The sequence below is a fragment of the Hyperoodon ampullatus genome (assembly GCF_949752795.1).
Source record: "Hyperoodon ampullatus genome assembly, chromosome: 2".
In the NCBI taxonomy this organism is placed as follows: domain Eukaryota; kingdom Metazoa; phylum Chordata; class Mammalia; order Artiodactyla; family Ziphiidae; genus Hyperoodon; species Hyperoodon ampullatus.
The window spans coordinates 197,245,144-197,269,281 of record NC_136915.1 but is presented as its reverse complement, the minus strand read 5'-3'; the positions used below and the strand labels follow the sequence as shown (position 1 = coordinate 197,269,281).

The following is a 24,138-nucleotide window of genomic DNA, read 5'->3' as shown; positions in this document are numbered from 1 at the left end:
CGGGACCTCGCACGCCTGCGCCCCGTCCTCAGGTGACCTGCCCCTTCCCATGCCGGAGCCTCTCTTGGGCCAGCTCCGCCCCCCACCCCAGGGAGCGGTCAGAGGGTAACCTATCGGTGGGCTCTGGAAAGCGGGGGTCCCTCTCGAGGGGGTGGGGGCTGGCCTGAGCCACGCGGCGCTCACCCATCACCCGGTGCAGCGCGGGGTGGCGGGACATGTTGCTCAGGAGGGAAGCTCCGGACCGCACCACGTCTGAGTTGCCCGACTGCAGGAGGTTGGCGATGTGAGGCAGGCCCTTCTCCTTCAGCCCGATCAGCTGGCTCATGCCACTGGACATCTGAGAGAAGGCACGAACAAGTGAGGCCTCGGCTGGGCTCCCCAGGCCGCCCGGCAGGCCGGAGAGGGCCAGTTACCCCAAACCGAGAGACCCCAGAACTTTCTCTCTTCCGTGTTGGAAGCAGAGACAGACACACGTTTGCTCCCAGCTGCGTGACTGCAGAACAAAGCCCCGGGCAGACATGCACCTGCACCTCACCCGGGGCAGCCTGGAGCCCAGGGAAGGAGGGAAGTCTCCGGCCCGCCGCGTTCACGGTGGGAGGGGCCCCAGAATCAACTTCCCCAGTGCCTGGCCCAGAGCCTACGCATGCCAGACCCTTGACTCAGGCAGGCCCTGGTACATGGGGACGCGGGGAGCCGAGCCCGGACTGCGGGTGGAGGGACAGGTGCGGGCGGGGGCGCTCACCAGCCCCTTGCTGGCGGTCAGGTTCTGCAGGGCGCCGGCGCAGGCCTCCAGGGTGGCGTCCTTCTTGCTCTTGCCCATGAGGCTCAGGTAGGTGCGGATGGCGTTCGAGTGGTACAGCCAGCTGCTGCCCTTGGGGGTGGGCTCTTCCTCAGGAATGGGGCAGTCGTAGTTGTTCTGGGGACAAGAAGCAAGTCGAGAGGGGCCGAACCCAGGCATTCTGCTCCCCCAGCCTCAGGGTCACGGTGCCCAGATGAGGAAGCGCCCGCTGCCCCCTCCTCTGTGCACTGCAGCTGCTCCCCGGTGGGTGAGGCGCAACTGTGCCCTCTGCCGTCTCCACGGGGCACAGGGCATCCTCGGTGCCCCAGGCCAGCTCTGCCCCCACCCAGCTATGAGGCTGCTGTGGGTCTCACACCCTGACGCCTCCACCCCTCCCAGAGTCACAGCCTGAACTTGACCCTCCCTGGGCCAACAAGGGTGGTCCAGGGCCTGGCTTCCACCGCCGGCACAGTGATGGCAGCCACCCTCCCTCCGCAGCATCCCTCTGCTTCTGGGGAGACCTGGGGGGCTCAGGAGGCGGTGGGAACCAGGCTGCCCCCCAATCTTCAGGGGTGAGATGAAGAGGGGGAGACTTTACTAGTCACACAGCAAGAGAGACGAGGCCTGCAAACAGGGGGCTGGAGCTTTTGGCCTCTGGGGGTCTGAGCAGCTCCTACATCCAGAGCACACACACCCCCAGTGTCGTAAGATGCCAAGGTCGGGCAGGGGTCTATCCCCGGGGACTAGTCTCAGGCTCCAGCAGGGCAGAGAGGTGGGGTGCATGAGGCAGTGGGATCCGGGGGACGCAGCGGGAGCAGACAGACAGACGCACGGACAGACACACACGCTCACCATCATCCTGTTGCTCTTGTTGCTGAAGCAGCCGGTGGAGGCCTTCTCGGTGTAGGCATTGCGGGCGTTGTGCTCCAGCTGGCGGTAGCGGGTGGGCACCTCGGTGTCCAGGCGGTAGCAGAGGTTGTGCAGGGTGCACATGCAGTTCTCCACAGACTGGGGGCCAAGCAGAGACGGCGCTGAGCCTCTCAGTCCTGCTGGCAGCCTGGCTCAGTCCCTGCTGCCACAATCCCTCCAACGAGAGGGCGGGCCCCTCGGGCTGCCCTGGGCCAGAGCAGACCCCGCCACAGTCCAAGAAGTTCCCAGTGGCAGTTGCTCCCAGATCTTTGCCGCTTTCCTTCCGTTAACCCTCCCGGCTCGGGGGTGAGGCAGCAGATCTGCCCTCTTAATGTTTGGCCCTGCTGAGGTTTGGGAGCCCCTGACTTCCAGGGCCCGGGGTCACCCAGGTGGAGGGGGTGTCCCATCCACAGCAGATCACGGTGCTGCTGGGGTCAGCCTGAGCAGTCAAGTGACAGGCTGTCTCCTGAAGCCGGCTGTCACTTCCAGGGGAGGTAGTAGGAGACAAAATCCCTCCCCAGAGAAACAGCGTGCAGGACCCAGGGGCCGTGACGCCCGGCCAGCCCCCTGGGGACTGCTCGCCAGTCTCCGTCCTGCTGTGCGGAAGGACCTCAGCCTCCAGTTTACCTTCCTGCCCTGATTTCCCCTTTCTGTCTGTCTGGGCAGGTGTCCAGAGTCCTGGGGGGTGGGAGGGTGGCTCTACCAGGGCCTTTGGGGGCGGCAGCGGATGCTCACAGAGAGCTTGCCTTGAGCCAGGAGCTCTCTTCATGTTTTGCTTATTAACTGAGTCTCTAAAACAACCCCCAAGGTAGATACGATGTGAACTGAGGAACAGAGAGATGAGGGAAGTGTCACAGTCACAAGGCCTCTAAGTGCGGGAGAGGACCTGCCCCTGTAACCACTGCTCGGGCGCCACCCGCCAAGGAAGGGTCGGGGTGCTCAGCATCCAGACGTCCCCTCTGCTGGCCAGGCTCTGGGTCCCTTCCGGCCACCAGGCCACGCCTTAAAGGCTCCCAGGAGTGCAGACCTGCCCTGTGGAATCTGGGAGAGAAAAGTACCAGGACCTGGAGTCCCAGGCCGCCCTCACTGATTGGAGACAGAGAGGAGTCTAGGTTCAGGGGTGCCACCTGGGGGCGGCGCTCACCTTGTCGTCATAGCAGCCGGCCGCCACGCATTTCTGGATATAGGCCATGAGGGAGTCGATGAGACCCGTGTAGTTGCGCATGGCCTGGCGCCCCGAGTCCGCGGAGCTCAGGTTCCTGTGGAGGACATGGGGCGGGTGGAGAGGGGTGGTGGGGGGACAGGTGGGAGAGGAGGAGATGCAGGGGGGAGGGGAGGGGGGGAGAAGAGGGAAGGAACAGGCGGGAAACAGAAATGAGGACCAAGGAAGGGAAGAGAAGTCGCTCAGCCAATCCTGCTCAGTCCTGGCTGAGGCTGGGAAGGGGTCTCACTGGAACTCGGCTCTTTCCACCCTTCTTGCCCACCTGGTCCCCAGGCCCGTAACTTTTCTGTGTCCAGGGCTCCGGTGCCGCTGGCAGCCCAGGCACACACCCTGCCCTCGTGGCACTTGTTGGGCAGGGGACTGGGCGTCCCTCCCCGTGGAAGCTGTGCTCCGCCCCCCGCCGTGGGCTCTCTCCCACCCGGGCAGTCTGGGCCCCTCTGCCTGGTGCAGGTGGGGTGTGACTGCTGCCGCCCCACAAAGTCCTCGAGTACCCCGTCTCTGCCTCTGCCTAGCCTCTCTGCTCCCCAGAGGCTGCCGCCAGAGGCGGGGAGGGAGGAGCCCAAGCCAAGTGTAGCCCTGTTCTGGGGCTCCCAGGAGCTGGGGAAGACAAACCCCGTCAGAGTGAGGTGTGACCCTTCGGGGGGTCTGCTCCACAGTTCCACCTCCATACTGCCCACCCCCCTGGACGCCTAGGTCCCTCCGCCAACAGCCTCCAGGGCCTTTGCCACACCCTGGGGCAGAACTCAGGGAACTCTGGGCAGAGCAGTGCCACCTTCACGCCGAGGAATACAGCAGATGCTGTTTGCACCCCAGCCGGGAGCCCATCAGCAGACCTGTGTCTAAAAATGCTCTTCAAGACAGCACGAGAAAGGCGTATTTTGTGGGGTGGAAGAAGGGGAAACAGCTGAGCCAGTTCAGCTCTTCAGATCCAAGCATTTCCACTCAGATTCCTAAGGAAGACCCCCTCAGCAGAGGTGCTAGGGTCCTGAGCCTCCACCAGGCCCAGGGAAGCTGGGATGCAGCCACGTCTGGGAGTTGGCCCAGGAGGCCAGGCTGGTGTCGGCCCCCTGCCCCGCTGAGCCTGGGCTGAGCCGGGCTGCACTCCCCGCCCTCACCTCAGGCAGCCGGTGGCGTTGAAGAAGACCTCAGCGTCCACGGCTTCCCGGGGCACGTTGCTATTGCCGTTGCACCAGCCGGAGAACGGGATGATGACCCGGTCAGCCAGGACGGGCAGGGCCTCCGAGACCAGCTCCTCCTTTAGCTCGTCGGTGGAGGACAGGTTCCAGAGCAGCCCTGGGGGTGGGGACCGCCAGGGTCAGGAAGACCAGGGACCCAGTGCCACCCCCGGCTGGACACCACCTCCCGGACGGGCCTCTGTCATCTGAGCATCCCGTGAGCCCACCTGCCCACGTCTCAACTAGACGGCAGGCTCTTGAGGGCAGAGCGTCTAGAATTCTCTGTGCAGGTCAAAGTTACACGTAGGGAAGCTGATCAAAACACGTCTGACTCATCAGTGTTTTCTGATACAAATGCTAGCACTCAGAATCTTCTCACCGTCTCTGTTTTCCACCCAAAAGTCAGCCCAGAGACTCTTACTGTTGCTCTGTATGTGGTCCCATCTTCCCCGTCCCACTCAAGGTCTCCTCGGTGACTTCTGTGCCCTGTGTCCCCACCCTGAGCGCTTGCTGGCACAAGCCTTGGATACAGGCGCTGAAGACCTGTTGCCCTGCAATCTCCCCTTCACCTGCAAATCCCAGGGTCTGCTGAGTACGGGCCCTGCCTGGACACCAACCCTCCACCCCCGGCCTCTATCCCTCACACATAGATGGTGGATGGACGGATGGATGGAGGGACACAATACCCAGGGTCACCAGCTGGACACGACCCACCTGGCCAGCACTGGTCCCATGGGACTCCTGGGGTGTCAGCCTGAGGCCGCCCACGCCCCACCCTGTCCTGGGCTGTGGCCGCCCCAGCGCCTCCCAGCCGCCCCACTCTCTGTGGCCGGGCTCCCCACCAGTCAGCTGCTTCTGGATCTCCGTGCAGCTGGTCTTCCTCAGGAGGCTGACGGCCTCGCGGATGCCGCCCTGCCTCTGAGTCTCCAGCTTGTTCGTGGTGTTACGGAACACCAGGTTGCGCAGGGCCCCGGCCGCGGCCTGCTGCACGTTCTGGTTGGGGCTGCGGAGAAGGTCCACCAGCTTGCAGATGCCGCCCAGCTGGTACACCTGTGGGACAGGGCGCCCAGCGCCAGGTAGGACGGTGAGGCCGGGCTGACGACCCTCCGCTTGGAGCAGCTTCACCCCGGCCGAAACACCCAGGGCGGCCGAAATAAACATGCAGCGCAGAGGGATGGTGACCGGCCAGACGCGGAGCAAAGGCAGGACTTAGCCGCCAGCTCTCTCGCACCCTAGCTGGGACTCCCTGAGGCCCTCCTCCCCAGCCCTGCTTTCCACCTCGGGAGCCTGGTGTGAGGACCAGACGGGAACACGCATGGAAACACACTTCAGAGGCCTAAGGCGGGGAGACCCCCGTGGAAACGCCTCCTCATACAGCAGGAACTGGATGCAGACGGACCCTGCCCACTCTAGGAAATGCATTCACGGGACTGCACCCTTGGGCTGACAGCAGAGGACTTGATGAGTCCTTCCTGACAGCCACGTTTAGAGGCACAGACAGCCCTGTTCTCCACCACAGAAGCCTGGTGAGAGAGGATGGCACCACGGAGGGACAGAGACAGAGACCGAGACAGAAACAGAGAAAGAGAGAGAGAAAGAAACAGAGACAGACAGAGACAGACAGAGAAAGAGAAACAGAGACAGAGAGAGAGACAAAGAGACAGAAACAAAGACACAGAGAGACACAGGCAGAGAGAGACATAGAGACAGAGACAGACGAGAGACCGAAACAGAGAGAGGGGTAGGGGGAGGAAGCTGAAGTGGAGGAAGACGTCCCTCCTTGGTGGACTCTGAGCAGGGGTCTCTTTGGAACCCGTGGCCGTCACCAAGTGTCTCTTCCACGACCAACAGAGGAAACATGGCCGAGTGGCGTGCCCTCCACCAGGGGCTGTGCTCCCACAGAGGGTTAAGATGCCCGCTCTGATCTCGGGTAGTGCCAGGCCCACTCCTGGCCGCAGGCAGCTGCGCTGGGGGGAGAAGGAGCCAACGGCAAGTGCCCCCACCAGCTCAAGTGCAGGGTCAGGCTGCCCTGCCCAGGCCCTGCCCAGGCCACTCACCTGCTGCTTGGCAGACTCATTCTGGAAGCAGGTGTGCTGGATGTAATAGGCCCCAATGGCCTGGCACTTCTTGTCCTGGGAGCTCAGGTACTGCACGGCCTTGGGGATGGTCAGCCCGATGCACTCAATGTCCTCGCTGCAGATCCTGTGGGGACAGGCGGTGTGGGGTGTGGGAGGGTTATGGGGGCTTGGAATCCCCCTTGCATGCCCGAGAGCCAGAATGAGGCAGCCCCAGGCCCCACTGTGGACAGCTCCTCCAGAGGAGGGGAAAGGTTCACCCCACCGTGAACACTTGTTGGGACGAGGCCCTGTCATGGGTTCATGTCCAAGCAGCAAGTTACCTCTGCCCTGAGAAAAAGCTCCACTCTATTCCTGAGGGGAAGCTCTCCACCCACTCTGCCATCTCTCATGTCTGTGCCTGGTACTGGGAACATGGAAGAGAATGGCTGGGGGCCTGTCCATTTATCCATGCCCTGCCATCTTCCCTCCCTCCCTCCATCATCCATCCATCTTCCCTCCATCCACATATCCATTTATCCATCCATCTATCCATTTATCCATCTTCTCTCCATCCATCCATTACCCATTTATCTAGGCATCTACCCATCCCTCCATCCATCCATCCATCTTCCTTCCCTCCTTCCCTCCATCCCTCCATCACCCATCCCTCCATCCATCCATCATCCACCATCTTCTCTCCATCCATTCATCCATCCGTCCATCCACCCACCCACCCACTCATCCACGCATCCATCTCTCTCTCCTCCCTTCATTTCTAAGTCTAGCTAATTCTTCTAACACAACAATTCTCACACCTACTCCTTCTTCCATCCTCATGGCCACTGCCTTCCTTCTGACCACGGTCACTCTCACTGGGACTGCAGTGAGACCCCCGCAGCTGGTGTCTTCTCCGAGCACTCCCACCCAAAATGTTACACCCCTTTCCCAGATGAGCAGTCTTAACGCTCTGTTCACTGTGTTGTCCCCATCAGCAGCTTCTCATACTGCAAGTTCAAGTTCAAACTGCTTAAACTGATATCCAAGGGCACGTGTTAGGTCGAACCACACTAAATGGCCGATAATCAGCTTTTCTGAGCCACAAAACTAGAACAATCATGTTCTAACCCAATAGTCTGGCTCTGCTGTGTCCTGCACACTCTCTAGCCCTAACGTGGGTCTGCTCCAGCAAGACTGCTCTCTGCACTGTGCCCTGATCAGGGCTCAGGGGCGTCTCTATCCCATCCCCTCACCATCCCCGTGACCCACTGAAGACCCACTGTCTTCCCAGGGAAAGGAAACCTCTCTTCCAGGACCCACACCAGCTCCCAGGGTGCTGACTACAGGCTGCCTCCCCAGCTGCCCGTGTCCTGGGTCCCACAAGACAGCGGGGACAGCTCCTTCCTGGCACCCAGCCCTCCCCCGCTAGAAATCTTCCCAGCATTTCTAGAGGGAGAAACACTCCTCATGGGTACCAGCCTCATGCCTTTCCATAGCGGGTGCCCGACTCCATTTCTGGAAGGATCACCCATGGCGCAGAGCTCCCCAGTCTCCCCCATCCTCACTGAGAGATTGTCGCCCAGAATCTGCCAGTCGAACGTCACCTCCAAATGGCCTGTCACTCATGCCCTCCATGGCTCACCTGACCCTGTCCTCTTGGGGCCTCCAGTCTGGGGCAATGAGCCAGGGCCAGGCGCTGCCCTGTCCATGGAGAGAGGCTTCTTAGTTCTCTGGAGCATCCTAAATACCCCTGACGGCCTTTGAGTAGCCAGGAGAGGGCCGGCTTTATAACGGTTCTGCTTATGATCGGGACAGCGTGGCGAGTAAGGGAGGGCACAGGGTGTGGCCTCGGCTGTGTGGTCTTGGGCGAGCTACCTAATGTCTCTGTGCCTGTTTCTCCTCAGGTTCTAGCCTGGAAGGGCTCTGAGGGTTAGAGATGAAGATTGCAAGGCTCGTGGGCTCCATGGCAGGGGGTTAATCCTGCAGCTGCAGGATAGCCCTGGGCTGTCGTTCTCTTCATGGCTGTCTCCCCGCTCTGACCACAGACCACACACGCTCAGTGAATGTCAAATACATGAATAAAGGACCACTCAGTGGTGACAGAGGACAGCTCCGAGGTCCATGGGGCTCTGAGCCCTGGAGGGCAGGGGCCTCAAGACCCTCGAGACACCGCGGCCATCCCCAAGCCACCCTGTGCCCAGGGCTCTCTCTAGGACTCCCACTCCATCTCCTGCATTCCCACCCCTGGCACTAGATCTTACCAGTTTTATGTCTTTTGCCCTGTAAGACGGACCCGGCTCCTTCCCATTGCTGACCCCAGGGCACATGCCTTTGCTATTTCACAACGTGGGGAGAGGTTTACACACCCAAGCCCAGGGATTCTCAAACCCTGGCAGGGTCTCCGTCTCCTGCAGGCTGGTAACGCACACACCGCGGGCCCTTCCCAGGGTTTCTGAGCTGGAGGTCTGGGAGGGCCTGACAGGAGTGTTTCTCACAAGTTCCCCGGTGATGCTGAGGCTACTGGCCAGATGAGCACACTTTGAGAACTGCTGGCCCAGCTAGCTTCTGATTCTCCTCTGCTTGTTCATTACCTGTGACCCTTGAAAACTCACACACTCGACAGGTTTGTTCAGTGTCTCCAGGCTGAGAACTTCCCGGGCTAACGGTCTGTCTCCCATGCCCCACACGCGCCCCCGCTCCGCCGAGTGACACTCACTTGGAGCTGGCCCTTGAGTGGCTGAAGGACTGGTCCTTGGTGCAGCAGATGGGGTGGACGCACACGGGGTCCTGCTTGGAGCTACAGGAGGGCGGGCATACCGCGTACTTCTTGCCCCCCTTCTGGCCGCTGCAGGTGCTGTAGATGCTGTAGCGGTTCTGGGCGGTCTTGGAGCCCTTGCCGCCCAGCGTGCCCTTGCGCAGGGTGCCGCGGGGGTCGCAGTAGAGGTCGGGCTCGCTGCGGCTGGCCTTGATCTTCTGCATGAAGCAGATGTCGCTGCCGGCGCCAGGGGGATTGCAGCTGCTGCGGGGGTACTGCCGGCCCCAGCTCTCCATCTGGCTGTAGGAGCTGAAGCGCCTGTTGCCTGCCTCCCGCTTAAGGGTCCCATTGTAGATCTGGCCAGAGAAGGGGAGAGAGGCTCAGCCGAGGGTCCCAACCCGGGATCCTGGGTCCAGCCGGCCTCGGGATTCAGCCCCCGGCTGCCCCCGTGATGATGCTCAGAGAATCCCGGGACGTCTGGTGTGGAGGGAACCTTGGCCAGCATCTCAGACTACTTTTCAAACTGCAGGCTGTGACCCATTATGGATTATGAAATCAATTTAGCAGACTGTGACCATCTTTTTTTTTAAAATGGGATTGAATAATATATACTGGAATAAAAAATATCAGAGTGCAGTGCAGGTAGAAAGGACTGGGCTATCATGTAAAATGTACTTCATACTGTGCGTTGTAGCCAAAAAAGTTTGACAGCCGCTGATCCGGTCCCAGTCGGCCCGGTCCAGGAAGGCAGTCAGAGGTCCAGGGAGGAGAGACGGCCTTCCTACAGAGGGCAGGGCAACAGTGGGACTTGAACGCAAGCCCCCAGGCCCTCGCCCTGCCGCCCCGTGCACTTCCCAGACACCAGCAGCTCCTGATCGCCTTGGCCGCCTGTACTCCGCACAGGGAAATTTCTCCTACCCTGGCCAGAACTTCTTTCCACTGTTATTTCTCTGCTAAACTCCCCATCTTTGCCTCCTGTCTGCCAAGCCAAGAAGCAAATGGCAAGAGGCATTCTAGGGGGACCCCTCGAAGGCCAGAGGGGGAAAATATACTGCTCCCTGGGCCTCCTGCACCCATGGAGGCCGGCCCGGGGCTGCAGCAGGGGTGCAGGGCGGCCTCCTAGGCTGTGCCATCAGGCTGGCAGCAGGGGAGAGGTGGGCAAGGCTCAATCCAGCAGGAAACTTATAATAATGAGGCAGCCCCAGGGCTCTGTGTGAGCCCAGCTGGGGAGTCAGGTGCCCTGGGAAGAGCCTGCAAAGCCGGAGACTTGGTGGGGGCGAAGCCCTCACAGGGCCGTCCAAGGAGCTTTCCCAGGAGCTCACGGGCGGTGGGTCTGCCTGCTCTGACTTGTCCCGAGACTAGAGGATCAACATGCAGCCTGAGAAAATGTCTCCGCACAGGTGCTGACCTGGGACTCAGCTTTGCCAGGATGAGCTGGGGCCAGTCCAGCAGCCCAGAGCCTGCCCGCCCCACCCCGTGAGTGAGCGTGTGTGTGTGCGTGTGCATGTGTGTGCATGTATGTGCGCATGTGTGCATGTGCATGTATGTGTGCGCGCGTGTGCATGTGTGCGCGCGTGCATGTGTGTGCATGTATGTGCGCATGTGCGCGTGTGTGCACGTGCGTGCGCGTGTGCATGTGTGTGCGCGCACGCGTGTGCATGCGCGTGTGTGTGTAAGTGCCCACACACAGGGGAGTCGCCGGGCGGCTGGGAACTCCCCTCCACTCCAGATCTAGCCACCGGCCCTTGGCCGGGCCGCGTCCCTCTCTGCAGGGAAAGCCTTTGAAGCAGGAGACCGCCTGTGGGTCACCTTCCATCATCAGTGACACCCAGCGCTCAGAAGCCACCCACTGTCAACCTTGGCCAAGGTGCTCTGGTCAGCTCCACCCACGCGGGCAGCTATGCACTCAGGCGGGCAAGGCATTCACCCCCAAACTGGGTCAAGCCAGCCAACTCCAAAGGGAACTGGTGTGTGGGGCAGGGTGGGCACAAAGGGACAAGAAGAGGTAGAGACCAGCGGGGTGGCCACCGTCTGGCCATCCTCAGTGGGCAGCCTGCACGGCACACGAGAAACACAAGAAACACACAACTAGGCCTCCAGGCCTCAGGCTGGCGGCCACACCCCACCCTCCTCTGGGGGAGGAAGATGACAAGGCGCCGTGGAGGGAAGGCTGGGCCCCCCTGGTCCTCAGTAATGACACTCCTGGTCGTCACCCCAGACTGTGACGCCGGAGAGGCCACACGCTTCCCCGGCCCAAACCCAGCGCACATGCCGTCCTGCTGACGAAGCTCAGGGCTTGCTCTCCTGCCCTGGCCAGGGGTCGGGGGGCGCTGCCCACAGGGGCCGGGGTGCCGGCTGTGCTGTGGGAGGGCAGGTATGGGGGAGGCAGCGGCCCCGCGGGGCAGCATTTCTCAGCCACAGCTGCATCGTGCACCCCACCTGGTTCCTGTGGCATGGCCTGCTGGCGGGCTGGCGGTGGCCAAGCCAGCTGTGGACAACTCTCCCGCCCTCAGGACCTTTGCTGTCACTTTGACAAGCGTGAGCAAGGGCTCCTCTCGGCCGGGCACCATCCCCTCCTAGCGCACAGGGGGCCTGGGCTCCCCTCCAAGGCGCAGACAAGCCCTCCCAGAGCAGGCAGCCCGTGGCCTAGCTGACGCCTGTGCCCTTTGCCCCTTTTCTTCTATCCGCCTGAAATGACAGGGGCATTGTGGGCTCGGTGGGCTGAGACTTCTGCAGCAGAGGGAGTCTCGGGGGCCAAGAACACAGACTCAGGAGCCAGATGGCCTGGGCTGAGCTCCGCCCATGTCAACTGCCCGATAAGTGGCCCTGGGCTTGTGCGTCTTGGTTTCTTCACTGGTAAAGTGGCATCATTGTGCCCGGTGTGCAGGGCCGTTGGGAGAATTCGGTGCACGGATGTTTGAGAGGCGCTTAGCACAGAGCATGATGTAAGTGTCCCTCTGACGCTCAGACTGGGGACAGGGTGGCCGCCTCTGGGTCTTGCCGAAGGAGCTGCCGGGTGGGCACAGGAAGGGGGAGGAATCCAGGCAGCCAGGACGGCCTGGGAAAGGGGTGCACGCTGGCTTCCTGGGCCCAGGCTGCTCTCACCCCACGGCCACAGAACAGCCTCCATGGGTTTCAGAAAAACAGAGGAGACTGGTCCACCCAGATGGGTGGCTTTATGAAGAAACGGCCTGGTATTTCTTCACGTGGGCGATGTCGGCCTTCAGGCCAGACAATTCTTCACTGTATAGGATGCCCCAAGCAATGTGGGAGGTCTGGTGCCCTGGCCCCCAGGCCCTAAATACCAGTAACACCTCACAACCACTCTGACCAGTGAGAACACCCCACACGCTTCCAAACGCTGCCTTGTGGATCCTGAGCAGCCGCCGGACTAGACCAGGGAGAAAGGCAGCACGGGATGGTGCTGGCCAGGCCGGGACCCACTCCCACGCTCAGAGAGTCATCTGCTGGCAGCATCCCCTGCTGTGGCAACAAAGGACAGTCTCACACACTCACACACACACACACACACACGCACCCTGTGGTCTGGTCATCTCATGCTTCCTTGGGAAACTCTGGCCTCGGGTGGGATGGCCCATGGATCAAAACATGCCAGAGGCTAGACACTTAATTTCCCGGGAGCACAGCTGACCCCTCAGCCAGAGAGCAGGCTGGGCCGGGCAGCCTCAGGGACGCCTGGGCAGTGTGTCCAGAGAGACACATTTCAGCACCTGGAACCATCCAGGGAGCCTCCCGGAGCCCCGCCCTGCTCTGCTAGTGACTTTGGCCTTATAACCCATTTTCTCTCCCTCTCCCCTTCCTTTGTGGAAAAGGGGGATTTTGCCGCCCACTGAGTGCTCTCACCCCGCCCTGGGCCCTCCATGTAATCTCTCTTTCTATCCCTCCCGAAGTCAGCAAGCTCGCAGAGGCCAACCCTCTCATTTGCAGGCAAGGAAGCCGGTCCTACAGGGCGACTGGGCCAAAGTAAAGCAACAGAAGCCCAGGACCCAGGGCCTCAAAGCACTGAGTGCGGGCGGCCCCCCACGAGCCCCACTCGGTCTGCAGCAGCCAGCGGCGCGCCAGGCGGGCCCGGATGAAAAGAGGGTCTGTGTCTGCTGATGAGCCCTTTCTGAAACCAAGCTTCACCAGGCAGGCAGGGCTGGACAAACCCGTTCTGGGCAGACACGCCCAGACCCTCCTGCCCAGGTGCGCTCAGAGTCACGTCCAATGCCCTCCCGTGAGAGCCAGCGCGTGGGCCACTTCACGGGGTCCTCGCCCTCGTGGCCCCGGGAGGGGGCTCCTGAGAAAGGATCCGGATTACGGACGCCTCAGGGACAGACCCCATCGGCCATTTCCCTGCACCTGCCACCCCACTCAGCACCCAGCCGGGCCCCCGGCGCAGCAGGCAGGCAGCAAGCCTCCCTCCCCCTGGGGGTGCGGTTGACATGGCACCGCAGCAGGGGGTCTTCCCACGCTGCGTGGTGGCCCCGGGGGGTCTGGAGGGCACAGGTCCCCTCCCAGCAAGGGCTCCCGGGGGGGGAAACTTAGGGCCCAGGGTGTGAGGGGCTCCCCCGGGCATGGGGCGGCTGCTTGCTCGGCAGTTTGCATCAGCGTGGTAACCACCGGCCTGAGTCACCAAAGGTGGGACCTCGGCCGGGGGGAGTGCCGGTCCTCGCACCCCCCCGGGCACCGCTCCCTCTCTGGCTAGGAGCAGGGGTCCCGCCCTGGGCCGGCCCTCCCCTGGCACGCGGCTTCGTGCGGAGCGTGGAGGACAGACAGAGCAGCCCCTCGGCTCGGAGGCCCTGCCGTGCGGGCCCGGAGGAGGCTCTGTGGGCACCCCGGCCAGGCCGTCCCTCAGGGCTGGGGGAGCTGCCCCCGACAGTCCGTCACCCGCACCCAGTGACCAGCAGTGCCCACCCGGGGAGACCCCGGCTTGCGAACTGGACAACACTGATGGAGGCCCGGCTCCCAGGCTCAGGGGAGGCACCACAGAAATCTGAAACTGAAATTCAATGCCGGGGGCTGGGCATCTTTTATCACCTGAATGTTTTTAATATGAAAAAGAAGAAAGTTTTGACGTTCATTCTGAGAGTAGAGGTTTCACCAGGGAGCTGGTAAATAACGGCACATCCCTTATAACCTTGTAGGGTCAGGACTGAACTCCCAGCGACCAGGGCAGGAGTAAGAACTGTCGTGGGTAATTCAGAAAAGTTTTCTGAAGTATCTGGACCATGAAGCCCAAGTAGAAAAGCGCCTATGACGCTCCAGGCTGTAGCCTGTGGGTCTTTCACGGAGGTGCTGCTCTCTCCACAGGGACAGAGGTCACAACTCTGGGGAAAGAAGCCACCTGACCTCCTGGGCTCCAGGCTCCAGGCTCCAAGTCTGCCTCTCAGGCCGGGGGCAAGGGTCAGGCCCACCGTGGCTCCTGCTGCTACTGGCGACGGGGCGGGAACGGGGGGCACAAAGTGCGTTTGTGTGCCCCAGCACCTTGCCGAGAGCTGGTCTCCGTGACGTGATGTCTGAAAAAACAACGGTGCCAGTTCCAGCACCCAGCACCCAGCTGCTCCAGCATCCAGCACCCACCTCCAGCACCAAGCACCCAGTTCCAGCATCCAGCACCCAGCTCCCAGCTCCAGCACCCAGCTCCAGCTCCAGCTCCCAGCTCTAGCACCCACCTCCAGGATCCCACTCCCAGCTCCAGCACCCAGCACAGCTCTAGCATCCAGCTCCCAGCTCCACACCCAGCTCTAGCATCCAGCTCTAGGACCCCACTTCCAGCTCAGCACCCAGCTCCAGCACCCAGCACCCAGCTGCCAGCTCCAGCACCCAGCTCCAGCTCCCAGCTCCAGCTCCCAGCTCCCAGCTCCAGCATCCACCTCTGCCTTCACATCCTGCTCCCTGTTTCATCACTAAACTGTGGGAGAAACTATTTCCTGAAACTCTGTTCTTGGACCTCTCCCCCTGCACACCTGAGACGTGGGCTTTACTCAGCTCCTGACCCGCCAGGATGGGTTTGTGCGACGAGGACCTCAGGTTTTCTTCGTGGAAACCTCAGGCTTCACTTTGGGAAGTACCCACTGGCAGGTGTCTGCCTTTCAGAGGCAGCTTTCAACAGTCCCAAGAGGCAAAGGATGCCTGCACCTCGGCCACCTCTCTCGGGCTCAGAAGTGTCCGAGGCCCGGTCCTCCTGCCCCCCAGGAGCCCTGTGTTCTGTGGTCCCTTGTGAACCCAGAGGCCGACCCCTTCTTCCCCGTGATGGTTCATCCTGGGGAGGTGAGGGCCCCTCCAAGGTTCCCACGTGAAAGAACTCCCGGAACCTCGAGGAAGTGCCCGCTTCCTGAGGCAGCAGACCTGAGCGTCAGGGAGATCCCACTGGGCCAGGCACCCCACCTTGTGCAGGGAGACTGGGGGTGCCCCTGAACTGCCACCCGAGCCCTGAGCCAGGAGGCACTTGCCAGCCATAAGAGGAGGGCCAGACGCTGCAAGACGGCAACATCCTGAGGAGCAGATTCTTCCTTGGCCAAAAAAGAGCCCCTTGGAGACTCCTTGGTGAAAAACCCACTCCCACTGAGGAGACAGCCAAAAATTTCACAGGAAGGAAGGGACGATTGGCTGGACCCTCAAGGGCTTGGTGACACAGCCCCGACTGGAAGACGAGTCTGTGTGCATGTGCATACACACACACTCCACGTGCACACACACACGCTCCACGTGCACAAACACACACACTCCACGTGCACACCTGCCTGTGTGGGACACACACCACTTGGCTGGGGGTGGACTCAGGCGGGTAGGTCTTTGGAAGTGCCTTGAGCTTATCCTAAGAACCCCATAGCAGGCCTGGTACTTCACAGTTTGTAAAGAGCCCTCCCATTCATCCTCTTGCTGGAACCTCACAGCCTCCGTCCTCCGCCTAGCCGAGGAGGTGCCAGGACAGGCAGCAGCGTCTGTATTCTGAGAGCACCTCTTAAGCTCGGAGAACTTGAGGCTAAGATGGGGTAGACCCTGAACCAGGACCCAGGCCTCCGACCTTCCCGGTGTTCGTCCTCCAGCCACTTGGCCACCAGAGTCTGGTGACATGAGTGAAGTCTAAATGGCCCAGAGCTTCTGCAGGACAGGCTCCACCACCACCTCGGGCTACTCGCTGGCCCATCACCTAGAAACCCCTCCCCAGAGCCCCAGACACAAGAGATGCCTGCTCCTCCTCTTTGGCTGATGGTGGGAAACATTTAAGAAGAGTGCAGCTGAACGGCTGTGTGACACATGATAAGGCTCTACTGCCCACAGAGCCCGGCTGGAAGGCCCTCTGTTCCGAGAGACGCCTACGGGCGAGGCGGCCTGTGATCACAGCAGGGCTGGCCGGGGTGGGGGGGTCTCGAGAGGGAGGGCATGGAGGAGTGAGTGCGGGCCCCCATGCCCTGCACCCATGCTTGTTCCTGGTGCACACAAGCTGCCCTGAGAGATCAGGACATCACGTCAAGACTGCTGACTGAGGCCGAGCCCGGAGTCTCCTGCAATGAGCCGAGTCTTCTGAGCTTCTTGGGGCTCTAGAAGCTGAGCCACCTCCCTCCCAGCCTCAGGGGCAGTCAGAGGGAGGAGAAGGGCCTGTCCCGAGGCCCCCAGCTCCCTCCAGGCCTCTGCCCATGGCACCTCGCCCTTCCCCCAGCTCTGTGGGCCTCCCAGAGCTGCTTAGGGCTGCAGGGAGATCGGGAGAGCCTGGGGTCTCCTGCCGACCCTCCGCAGGAGCAATTGATCCTGCAGGGCTTGGTGTCCGGCAGGCCCTGGGTTAGTACAGAGGGCCACAGACCTTGGCCGGAATCCTCATCTTTAAATGCTCCATTCAAGGGATTTCCCTGGTGGTCCAGTGGGTAAGGCTCTGCGCTCCCAATGCAGGGGGCCTAGGTTCCATCCCTGGTTGGGGAACTAGATCCCACATGTATGCTTCACGTAAGAGTTTGCATGCCACAACTAAAAAAAAAAAAAACAAGAAACATGCCACAACGAAGATCCCGCATGCCACCACTAAGACCTGGCGTGGCCTAAATAAATAAATATTAAAAAAAAGAAAAAGAAAAGAAAATATCTAAATGCTCCATTCAAAAAGGCCTTGAGCTGGGCACACGGCAGTCACCGATGAGGCGAGGGGGCGCCACCTGGTCACCCTTCTCCTTGGCCCTCAGCTCTACCTGACCCGCTGGACCAGCTGTGGGAAAATTACCCTGCATGATGAGCTTATGACCCAGAACCCCCCCAAGTGTGGGCCAGGCTCCATCGGCAGTCGTGAGGTGACTTTAGGGCATTTAAGGGCACAGCCAGTAAGTAGCGCTGAGGCTCACAGAAAATTCCTTCTCTTTCACTTTGATTACCGTGAGGAGAAGGTCCAGGTTGGTGCCAGGATGTGTCTTGAACATCTGCCAACCTCCCTTTCTGAGCAGAAAGAAAAAAAGCCGTACCCATTTGGAATTAAACAATGATTTGTTTTCATTCTATTTATTATTATTGATTCTAAATTATGGTAAGCCTTCTTTTATGGCAAAGGATACTTTTGTTTTTCTCTCAAGTTACTGATACAAAGTTTCTTCTCAAAATGAATGCACTGAAATTTAAAAGGTAGTTCATTAAAAATGAGTAAATAATAGTTGGTGTGATGATTTTGTAAAACCTCTGACAGCAGAGATCAGATGAAACTCTGTTGCCTACAGTGGCCAGGGTCCCTTCCTGTGACAGTGTGACCAGGATCACTGGGCAGGGGTACCAGAGGTCGGGTTCTAGTCCTGGTTCTTCCCTGAGTGGCTGTGCAGCCTTGGGCAGTCACCTCACCTCTCTGAGCTTCTCCGTTTCCCCAACTAGAGCCAGCCTTGTAAGGCTTCTGACTTTCAGTGTCGTTTCAGCCCCGCTGGAGTCACACTCGCCCTTCTCCCCAGCTTAGCTCAGAGCTTCGGAACACACCCAGGAGGCTGTCTTCACCCCACTCCGGGCCACGCCCTTGTGCAGGTGTGTGCGCGGGGTGCCCCCTGCTAGAGCCCCCAAAGCTGCGTCCCTCCCCAGCTGTGTCCACCTTCTCCCCCACCCCCGCCCCACTGGATTTTCATTTTCAGCTAAGTTTGCTCTCCTGTGGCTGGAAGTCCTTGGTAGTGGCATGCCAGGGCGGGGCCCTAGGGGGGGCGGCTGAGCCCCACCCTAGGGAGGGGTGAGGTCCTCATCCACCTATGGGAAAGGCTGCTGCATTTGTCAGCGGAGCCCGGTGACAAAAGGCAGCTGCAATCAAAACAGAGGCACTGGAGGACCTGCCCAGGGCTTTGTTTTGGCGGCCTCCTTCAGGGCCCCTCCTCCCTCCGGGCTCTGGAGCCCTTGCCGCTCGCCCGCCGGGCAGGAGACAAGGTCCTGACCCTTCCTCCTCCTCCTCGTGTCCCCCGACAGCCCACGCGGAGCTGACTGGGCTCTGGACCCACTTCTGCCCTCTACCGGTGAGGGACCTCCCGGGCAAGCCCCCGCACTTCTCCGTAGCCTGACTTCCCTGTTGATAAAATCGGAATAACAGGAACCAGTTCATCCGTCCAGATCTCACAAAGGTGGAAGGATCAGGTCGGGAAGTGGAAACAGGATTACCTTGTATACGTTCAAACGGCTCCATAATTCAAGGGATTCTGAGGATTGGACTTCCTCCCACCGACAGCCCCCCAAACATGAAGGTGGTGGTCCTGGCAAAGCCGGCACTTGCCTGCTAACCCAGCACCCCAGGGCTCCGTCCCCAAACCTCCAGGACCCTGGGGACCAGGGCTGGTGCTAGGGAAGAAGGCTGGGTGGTCACCTGGTCCCACCCGCCGATGACAGACCAGGAGACTGAGGCCCGGAGAGGGTTAAGGAGCTCATGCTGCAAACCCCTGCGTTTCATCACACCCTCTCTCACGCTGGTGTCTCGTCTGTTAGTTGTTGTTGTTTCCTTTTAAATAAATTTCTTTCTTTATTTTTGGCTGAGTTGGGTCTTTGTTGCTGCGCGCAGGCTTTCTCTAGTTGCGGCGAGCGGGGGCTACGCTTCACTGCGGTGCACGTGCTTCTCATTGCCGTGGCTTCTCGTTGCGGAGCACGGGCTCTAGGCATGCGGGCTTCAGTACTTGCGCCTCGTAGGCTCAGTAGTTGCGGCTCGCGGGCTCTAGAGTGCAGGCTCAGCAGTTGCGGCGCACGGGCTTAGTTGCTCCACGGCATGTGGGATCTTTCTGGACCAGGGCTCGAACCCATGTCCCCTGCATTGGCAGGCGGATTCTTAACCACTGCGCCACCAGGGAAGTCCCCTGTTAGTTGTTTTTAACTAGAGTGTTAGGGCTTTAAAGTCTTGTTGGCTCAGATGATTAGTTCTTGTCAGGAGTTTAAAAAAAAAAAAAAAGGCAAAACTAAAACTCACTAATTTTCTTCTGGAGCGAAATAAAGAAGTTTGCAATTGCCCTTGATTCTTCAAATCTTCCCTCTAAAGTTTCAGCGGCTCTACTGTGACATGTGTATGAGAAGGAAGGTGAGAACAAAGGCAGATCACGGGGGAGCCTCCTTCTTGGGGAAAGACGCTGACCGGAAGTGACAGGTGGATTAAAGCCAAAGAAAGACGTAAAACCAGGCTCGGTCCTCCCTCAGAGGAGGGGGAACTCCTTCCCGAGCCCATCTGGGAGGGGCCCCTGCAGACTGTCCAGGGCTGGCAAAGCCCAATGCTCCCACCCACCAACCACACAGTGGTCACACTGAGTCCCCTGCACGGACACGTCTCTCTGGACATTGCGACCAAGTGCCTGCCTCCCTCCCCCACAAGGGTCCACCAACTGGGACAGTGACAGGTGACTGCCTTCTCCTGGGCCTGGCCTCTGGAGCTGCCCTTGTCGGAGCGATGCCTGTGCCTTGTGAGCACTCACAAAGGACGGCCCGGGGGCTACGGTCCCAGCTCCCTGCCTGCAGCCCGTCCTGGGACTCCGCTTGCATTGATCTGCGGGCCGGGTCCTCTCCCTTCACAGGCGCGGTGCCGACTTCTCTCCCCCCAGGGAGGACACACAACACAGGACGTCAGGGCCGAGGAGCCAGTCTGATGGTGCACCTGGGGCCCGGCAGGGATGGGGGGCCAGCAGCGGTCGCTGGGCAGTGCTGGGGAGCCCCACGCCCAGGCCAGTGGCCTTCCCTCCACCTCACCCCTGGCCTCTAAAGAGTCCCTGTCCCCCCAAATCTGAGCCAGGAAGAGCAGCCTCTCCGAGAGGCTAGAGTCAGCCCTCGGTGAAAAGCAGCCCAGAAGGAGGCTCCGGCCCGGGGGCAGCAGGATCGTCCGGCACAGAAAGCAGGGCTACCCCATACACATGGCCACTCCAAGAGACACCCCGACGTGGGCGTATGAGTTTGAACAGAGGGGATGTGTGCAGCCTCAGTGATGCCCAGCCGGGCGCTGCTCCTACAGGGAGGGAGCCCGGGAGGGGGGCGGGGAGCCGGCCCGCGGCCCCCACTCCCTCGCCTCCTCCTCTCTCGGACAAATTCTGTCCCTCGGCAGCAGCATCCTCGTTGGGCGAGAGCCTGGGGGCCGCGGGGCTGGGTGGAGGTGAGTCACTGCTGGCAGCGGGACGCCGGGCTGGCAGGCACGACGATCACTCCCTCCTCGCGGGGCAGGAGCTCGCGTCCCCTCCAGCCTTCTCTCCCCAGACTTTCCAAACAGACCAGGCCCGGCAGGCACCGCCAGAGAACCCAGCTGAGAGAGGGGAACAGGGCAGGAGGCTGGGCGGCCCGCCTCCCCTCTGTAAAGCTGAAGGCAATGAGGGCCTCCCAGCTCTCCATCCTGCTGCAAGGGCTAATTACCGGCCGTTTCCCCGGGGCCTGGAGGTGCCCAGATGAAAGCGGGGGGTCATGCGGAAGCCCTCACCCACCTGCAGGCCCCGGAGACCGCCGTGAGCCCCAGGCTGTGGGTCCCGCCGCCGTCCAGAGGAAGCTCTCGAGCCGCACAGCACCCTGAAAAGTCGGGGCTGAAGGAGTCCTTGGCTGGGTCTAGTCCAACAGCCTTGCTCCGTGGATGAGAAAAGGTCTCAGGAGGTGAAGACCCCCCAGGTCCTTCCCCTCCGCTTGCAGCTGCCAAGCTGAGACCAGAATCCAGGCCTCCTACCCGATCGGGTGTGTCCTGTCTGCAGCCCCGACTGCCCTACGAGATAGGAATTCTCACCTATTTCAGAGATGGGCAAGCAGCTGAGGTTAAGAATTTGCTGAGGGTCATCCAGCCAGCTGAGGGCCCAGGGCTGGTCCCTCCACACCACCTGCCATGGGAGGGGTCTGTGTTTATTGGGACCTTTCTCTGCTTCAAGGGCTAGAGTCCTGATGTTTTCTCTCCGGCAGCCCCTCGGCCTTGGGCCCTGCCGCCTGCAGACCCTGCACACACGTGGCTCACCAGAGCCTGGGTTCCCATGCCCCACGGAGCTGTGCACAGCCTCAGCCCTCTCATCTACAGAAGAGGGCCACCCAGGTGTCTCTGGGTCTGGGGTGGGCAGGACCAGTCCCCCTCAGGGAGAGGGTCCCCAGCACGTGGTCCAGGAGACCCTGTCGTGATGGGATCATCAAATACTGACACATCAGTTAAGCAAGTACGGCTGAGAAGAGGCTGGGAGGAAGATTTGCTAGCGAATCCTGGATTTTTTTTTTAGTAATTTTTTTTTTTGGCTTCCCCGTGTGGCATGAGGGATCTCAGTTCCCCGACTAGGGATTGAATCCGTGCCCCCTGCAGTGGCACCTCAGAGTCCTAACCACTGGACCACAAGGGAATTCCCTTAACCCTGGATTAAAGTAGAGAAATGGGGTCAGTGACCAGGATGAAGGCAGAATTTCCTCTGGCCATTCTCCTGGGGAGTCTTGGCCTGCACCCGCCCCGAGCGCTGGGCTGGTGTAACTGAGCACGGCGAAGGGATTCAGCACGATGCCCCCACGGGATACCCTGGCCCAGACAGCCTGGCAGCTGCTGCACGCATGGGATCGGCTCCCGGCAGGACGCTCTAGGCCCGTCCATAACCAGAGCACATTTCACTCCATGTGACGCCCAGAGGGACGTAAGCGCTCTAGATGTGCTTCTCGATTTGTAAATAGGAAAACCATTCGGGGCTGGAGGCGGTAGAAAAGGAGACCCTCCTCTTAATCCAGAACTTTCCCTGGAAGCTGAAATGTCCACCTGCCGCAACTTCATCCAGGACAAACCCACGTGACAGAAGCCCATGTTCAGCTTTGGAACGGAAGGGCTGTGCCTTCCGTGCTCCCTGCCCCCTCCTCCCTCAACCTGCTGTCAGCCGACCCAGGGGACGTGGTCAAAGTGCCCCGTACAAGGACCTCAGGGGGGCCGTCAGCCTCCCTTTGCTCCCCTAAAGTAATCCTGCCTGGGTCCCCAACCTAGGAGAGGGGCACTTAGGGAGTCTTGTTTTTATTACAGGGAATGAGTGGAAATACAGCCTGACCTGGGGAACGCCAGATCCAGCAAATAAAAAGGCAGGACACCCAGTTACATTTGAATATCAGGTAAACAGCAAATAACATTGTAGGATCAGTATGTCGCAAATATTGCATTTCTTTATGTTTTACTTGGTAGCCCACCCTGACCCCCACAGCTGAGTGGCTCCAGCTTGAGTCTAGGAAGGAAAAAGGAGCCCCTGCCCCGCATCTCTTGTGTGAGGCTGACTCATCAAGGAAAGAGGAGGCTTGGCTGGGGGACGGAAGGGAGGAAGTGAAGGGATCTGGACTCATGCATCTGTTCCAAGCCCTCAGAACATGCTATCGTGTTAAAATATTGAGACTGAAAAAAAAAAAAAAAAAACACCAGAAAACATCCCATAAAATGACCCACAAAAGAGCGCACGTGTCTGGAGCGATGAAAGGAAACTCCATCAGGTCAGGAGTTAGGAGGCCAGGGGTCTCGTCTGCTCTCCCATTAACCAGCCGTGTGACCCGTCCTTGCTGGGCCTGAGTGTCCTCAACTATGAAATGCCAACCTTGTTGGTCTCTAATAGTCCCCGAGTCTGGTTCTGAGACCTGGGACAGAAGAGCTGAGTCTGCTCATCTGAGAAACGGGGCTGGACGTGCCCCACCCTTGGCCCCAGCTCCCGGGCTCCTCCCTGGGCCTCTGGGCTCCAGGGATGCTGACAAGCAGGTAAGGTCTCCGAGGACCAGGAGGCTGGAGCGGCCAGAAGAGAACAGAGAACGACTGGCCAACGACTTTCTCGGGACCGGTTCTTCTCTTCCTTAAGCCCCTTGATGCTTTTTGTGTGTCAGACTAACTTTGTTTCATTCTATTACAAGACCGTCTGTATTCAATTTTCTTATCTTGTGATATAAGTGATCATAGACTATAGAGAGCATGATGAGATATATCTCATCTGCTTCTTTAAATTAGAAGACTATTGCTGAAATAGAATATAAGGTAAAATCATAAGGTGACACCACTGCTTTTTAGACATTTTTAGAACTTTCTTTGTGGAAGTGCCCACAGATCCTTTGCCTATTTAAATAAAATATACAGTCAGTGGTGACCAATCTTTGTGACTTGAAGTTGATTTGATATTTGAAACTGAAGACAAATCCGAGGAGTGAGGCTCTCAGAGGGCTTAATATCATTTCTGCTCAAACACAGGTCCTGACAACACAGAAATGGGGCTGGTTTTCTTAGATGGCCCCTAAAGTGGCACTAACAACAATTATATTTTATAAAAAAAATTTTTTTAGAGGTTCCAGAAACACTTCCGGCAACGGCAGCACAGCTGGAGTCCTCCAGCTTCGCAACCGACACCTGCGTTCGATTTGTCTGCGGTCCTCCCAGGGCGGACGGAGGCTCCTTTGAGGAGGGTCCGCGTGTCCTGTTCCCTCCCCCTGCCCTCTGCGCTGGTTTCTTGGGAGCGGGGGCACTGGACTCCCCTGGCTCAGCTGTGCCATCCCTGGGAAAATCCCATGGCACCTCTATTGCCTCGCCCCCTGCCCCCCGTCCCCTAAGTCCTGACTAGCGGTTCTGCCATCATGGCTGACGTGCTCGGCTCCAGCATCAATCCTCCCACCCATCCCCCTCCCTCCACCAAATCCCCGTGTCCCACCGCCCCTCCTGAGCTAAGCGAGCTGGGACGCGCCCAGGCAGCTCCTGACTGAGTCACTCTGAAATCCGGCCGGCAGAGAGAAGGAGCGAGGAGGGCTGGGCCTTGGGGTTCGGGAAAGGAAGGAATTCTCACCGGGCGTCAGAAAACAGTCACAGGGAGGGCGTAAGGGCA

The 24,138-nt window shown here is 59.9% G+C and overlaps 1 protein-coding gene across 1 annotated transcript in view; it reads right to left on the bottom strand.

Moving 5' to 3' along the window:
• Positions 1–24,138, bottom strand: part of PKP1 (plakophilin 1) — a 40,591-nt gene that overhangs the window by 4,991 nt on the left and 11,462 nt on the right. Inside the window, exons 3-10 of the mRNA XM_079697248.1 lie at positions 8,855–9,249; positions 6,142–6,286; positions 4,927–5,134; positions 4,025–4,202; positions 2,832–2,946; positions 1,631–1,786; positions 743–916; positions 184–337 (exon numbers count right to left, since the gene is read on the bottom strand). Of these exons, the coding sequence (XP_079553374.1) occupies positions 184–337; positions 743–916; positions 1,631–1,786; positions 2,832–2,946; positions 4,025–4,202; positions 4,927–5,134; positions 6,142–6,286; positions 8,855–9,249 (1,525 nt within the window). The remainder of the gene's footprint in view (positions 1–183; positions 338–742; positions 917–1,630; positions 1,787–2,831; positions 2,947–4,024; positions 4,203–4,926; positions 5,135–6,141; positions 6,287–8,854; positions 9,250–24,138) is intronic.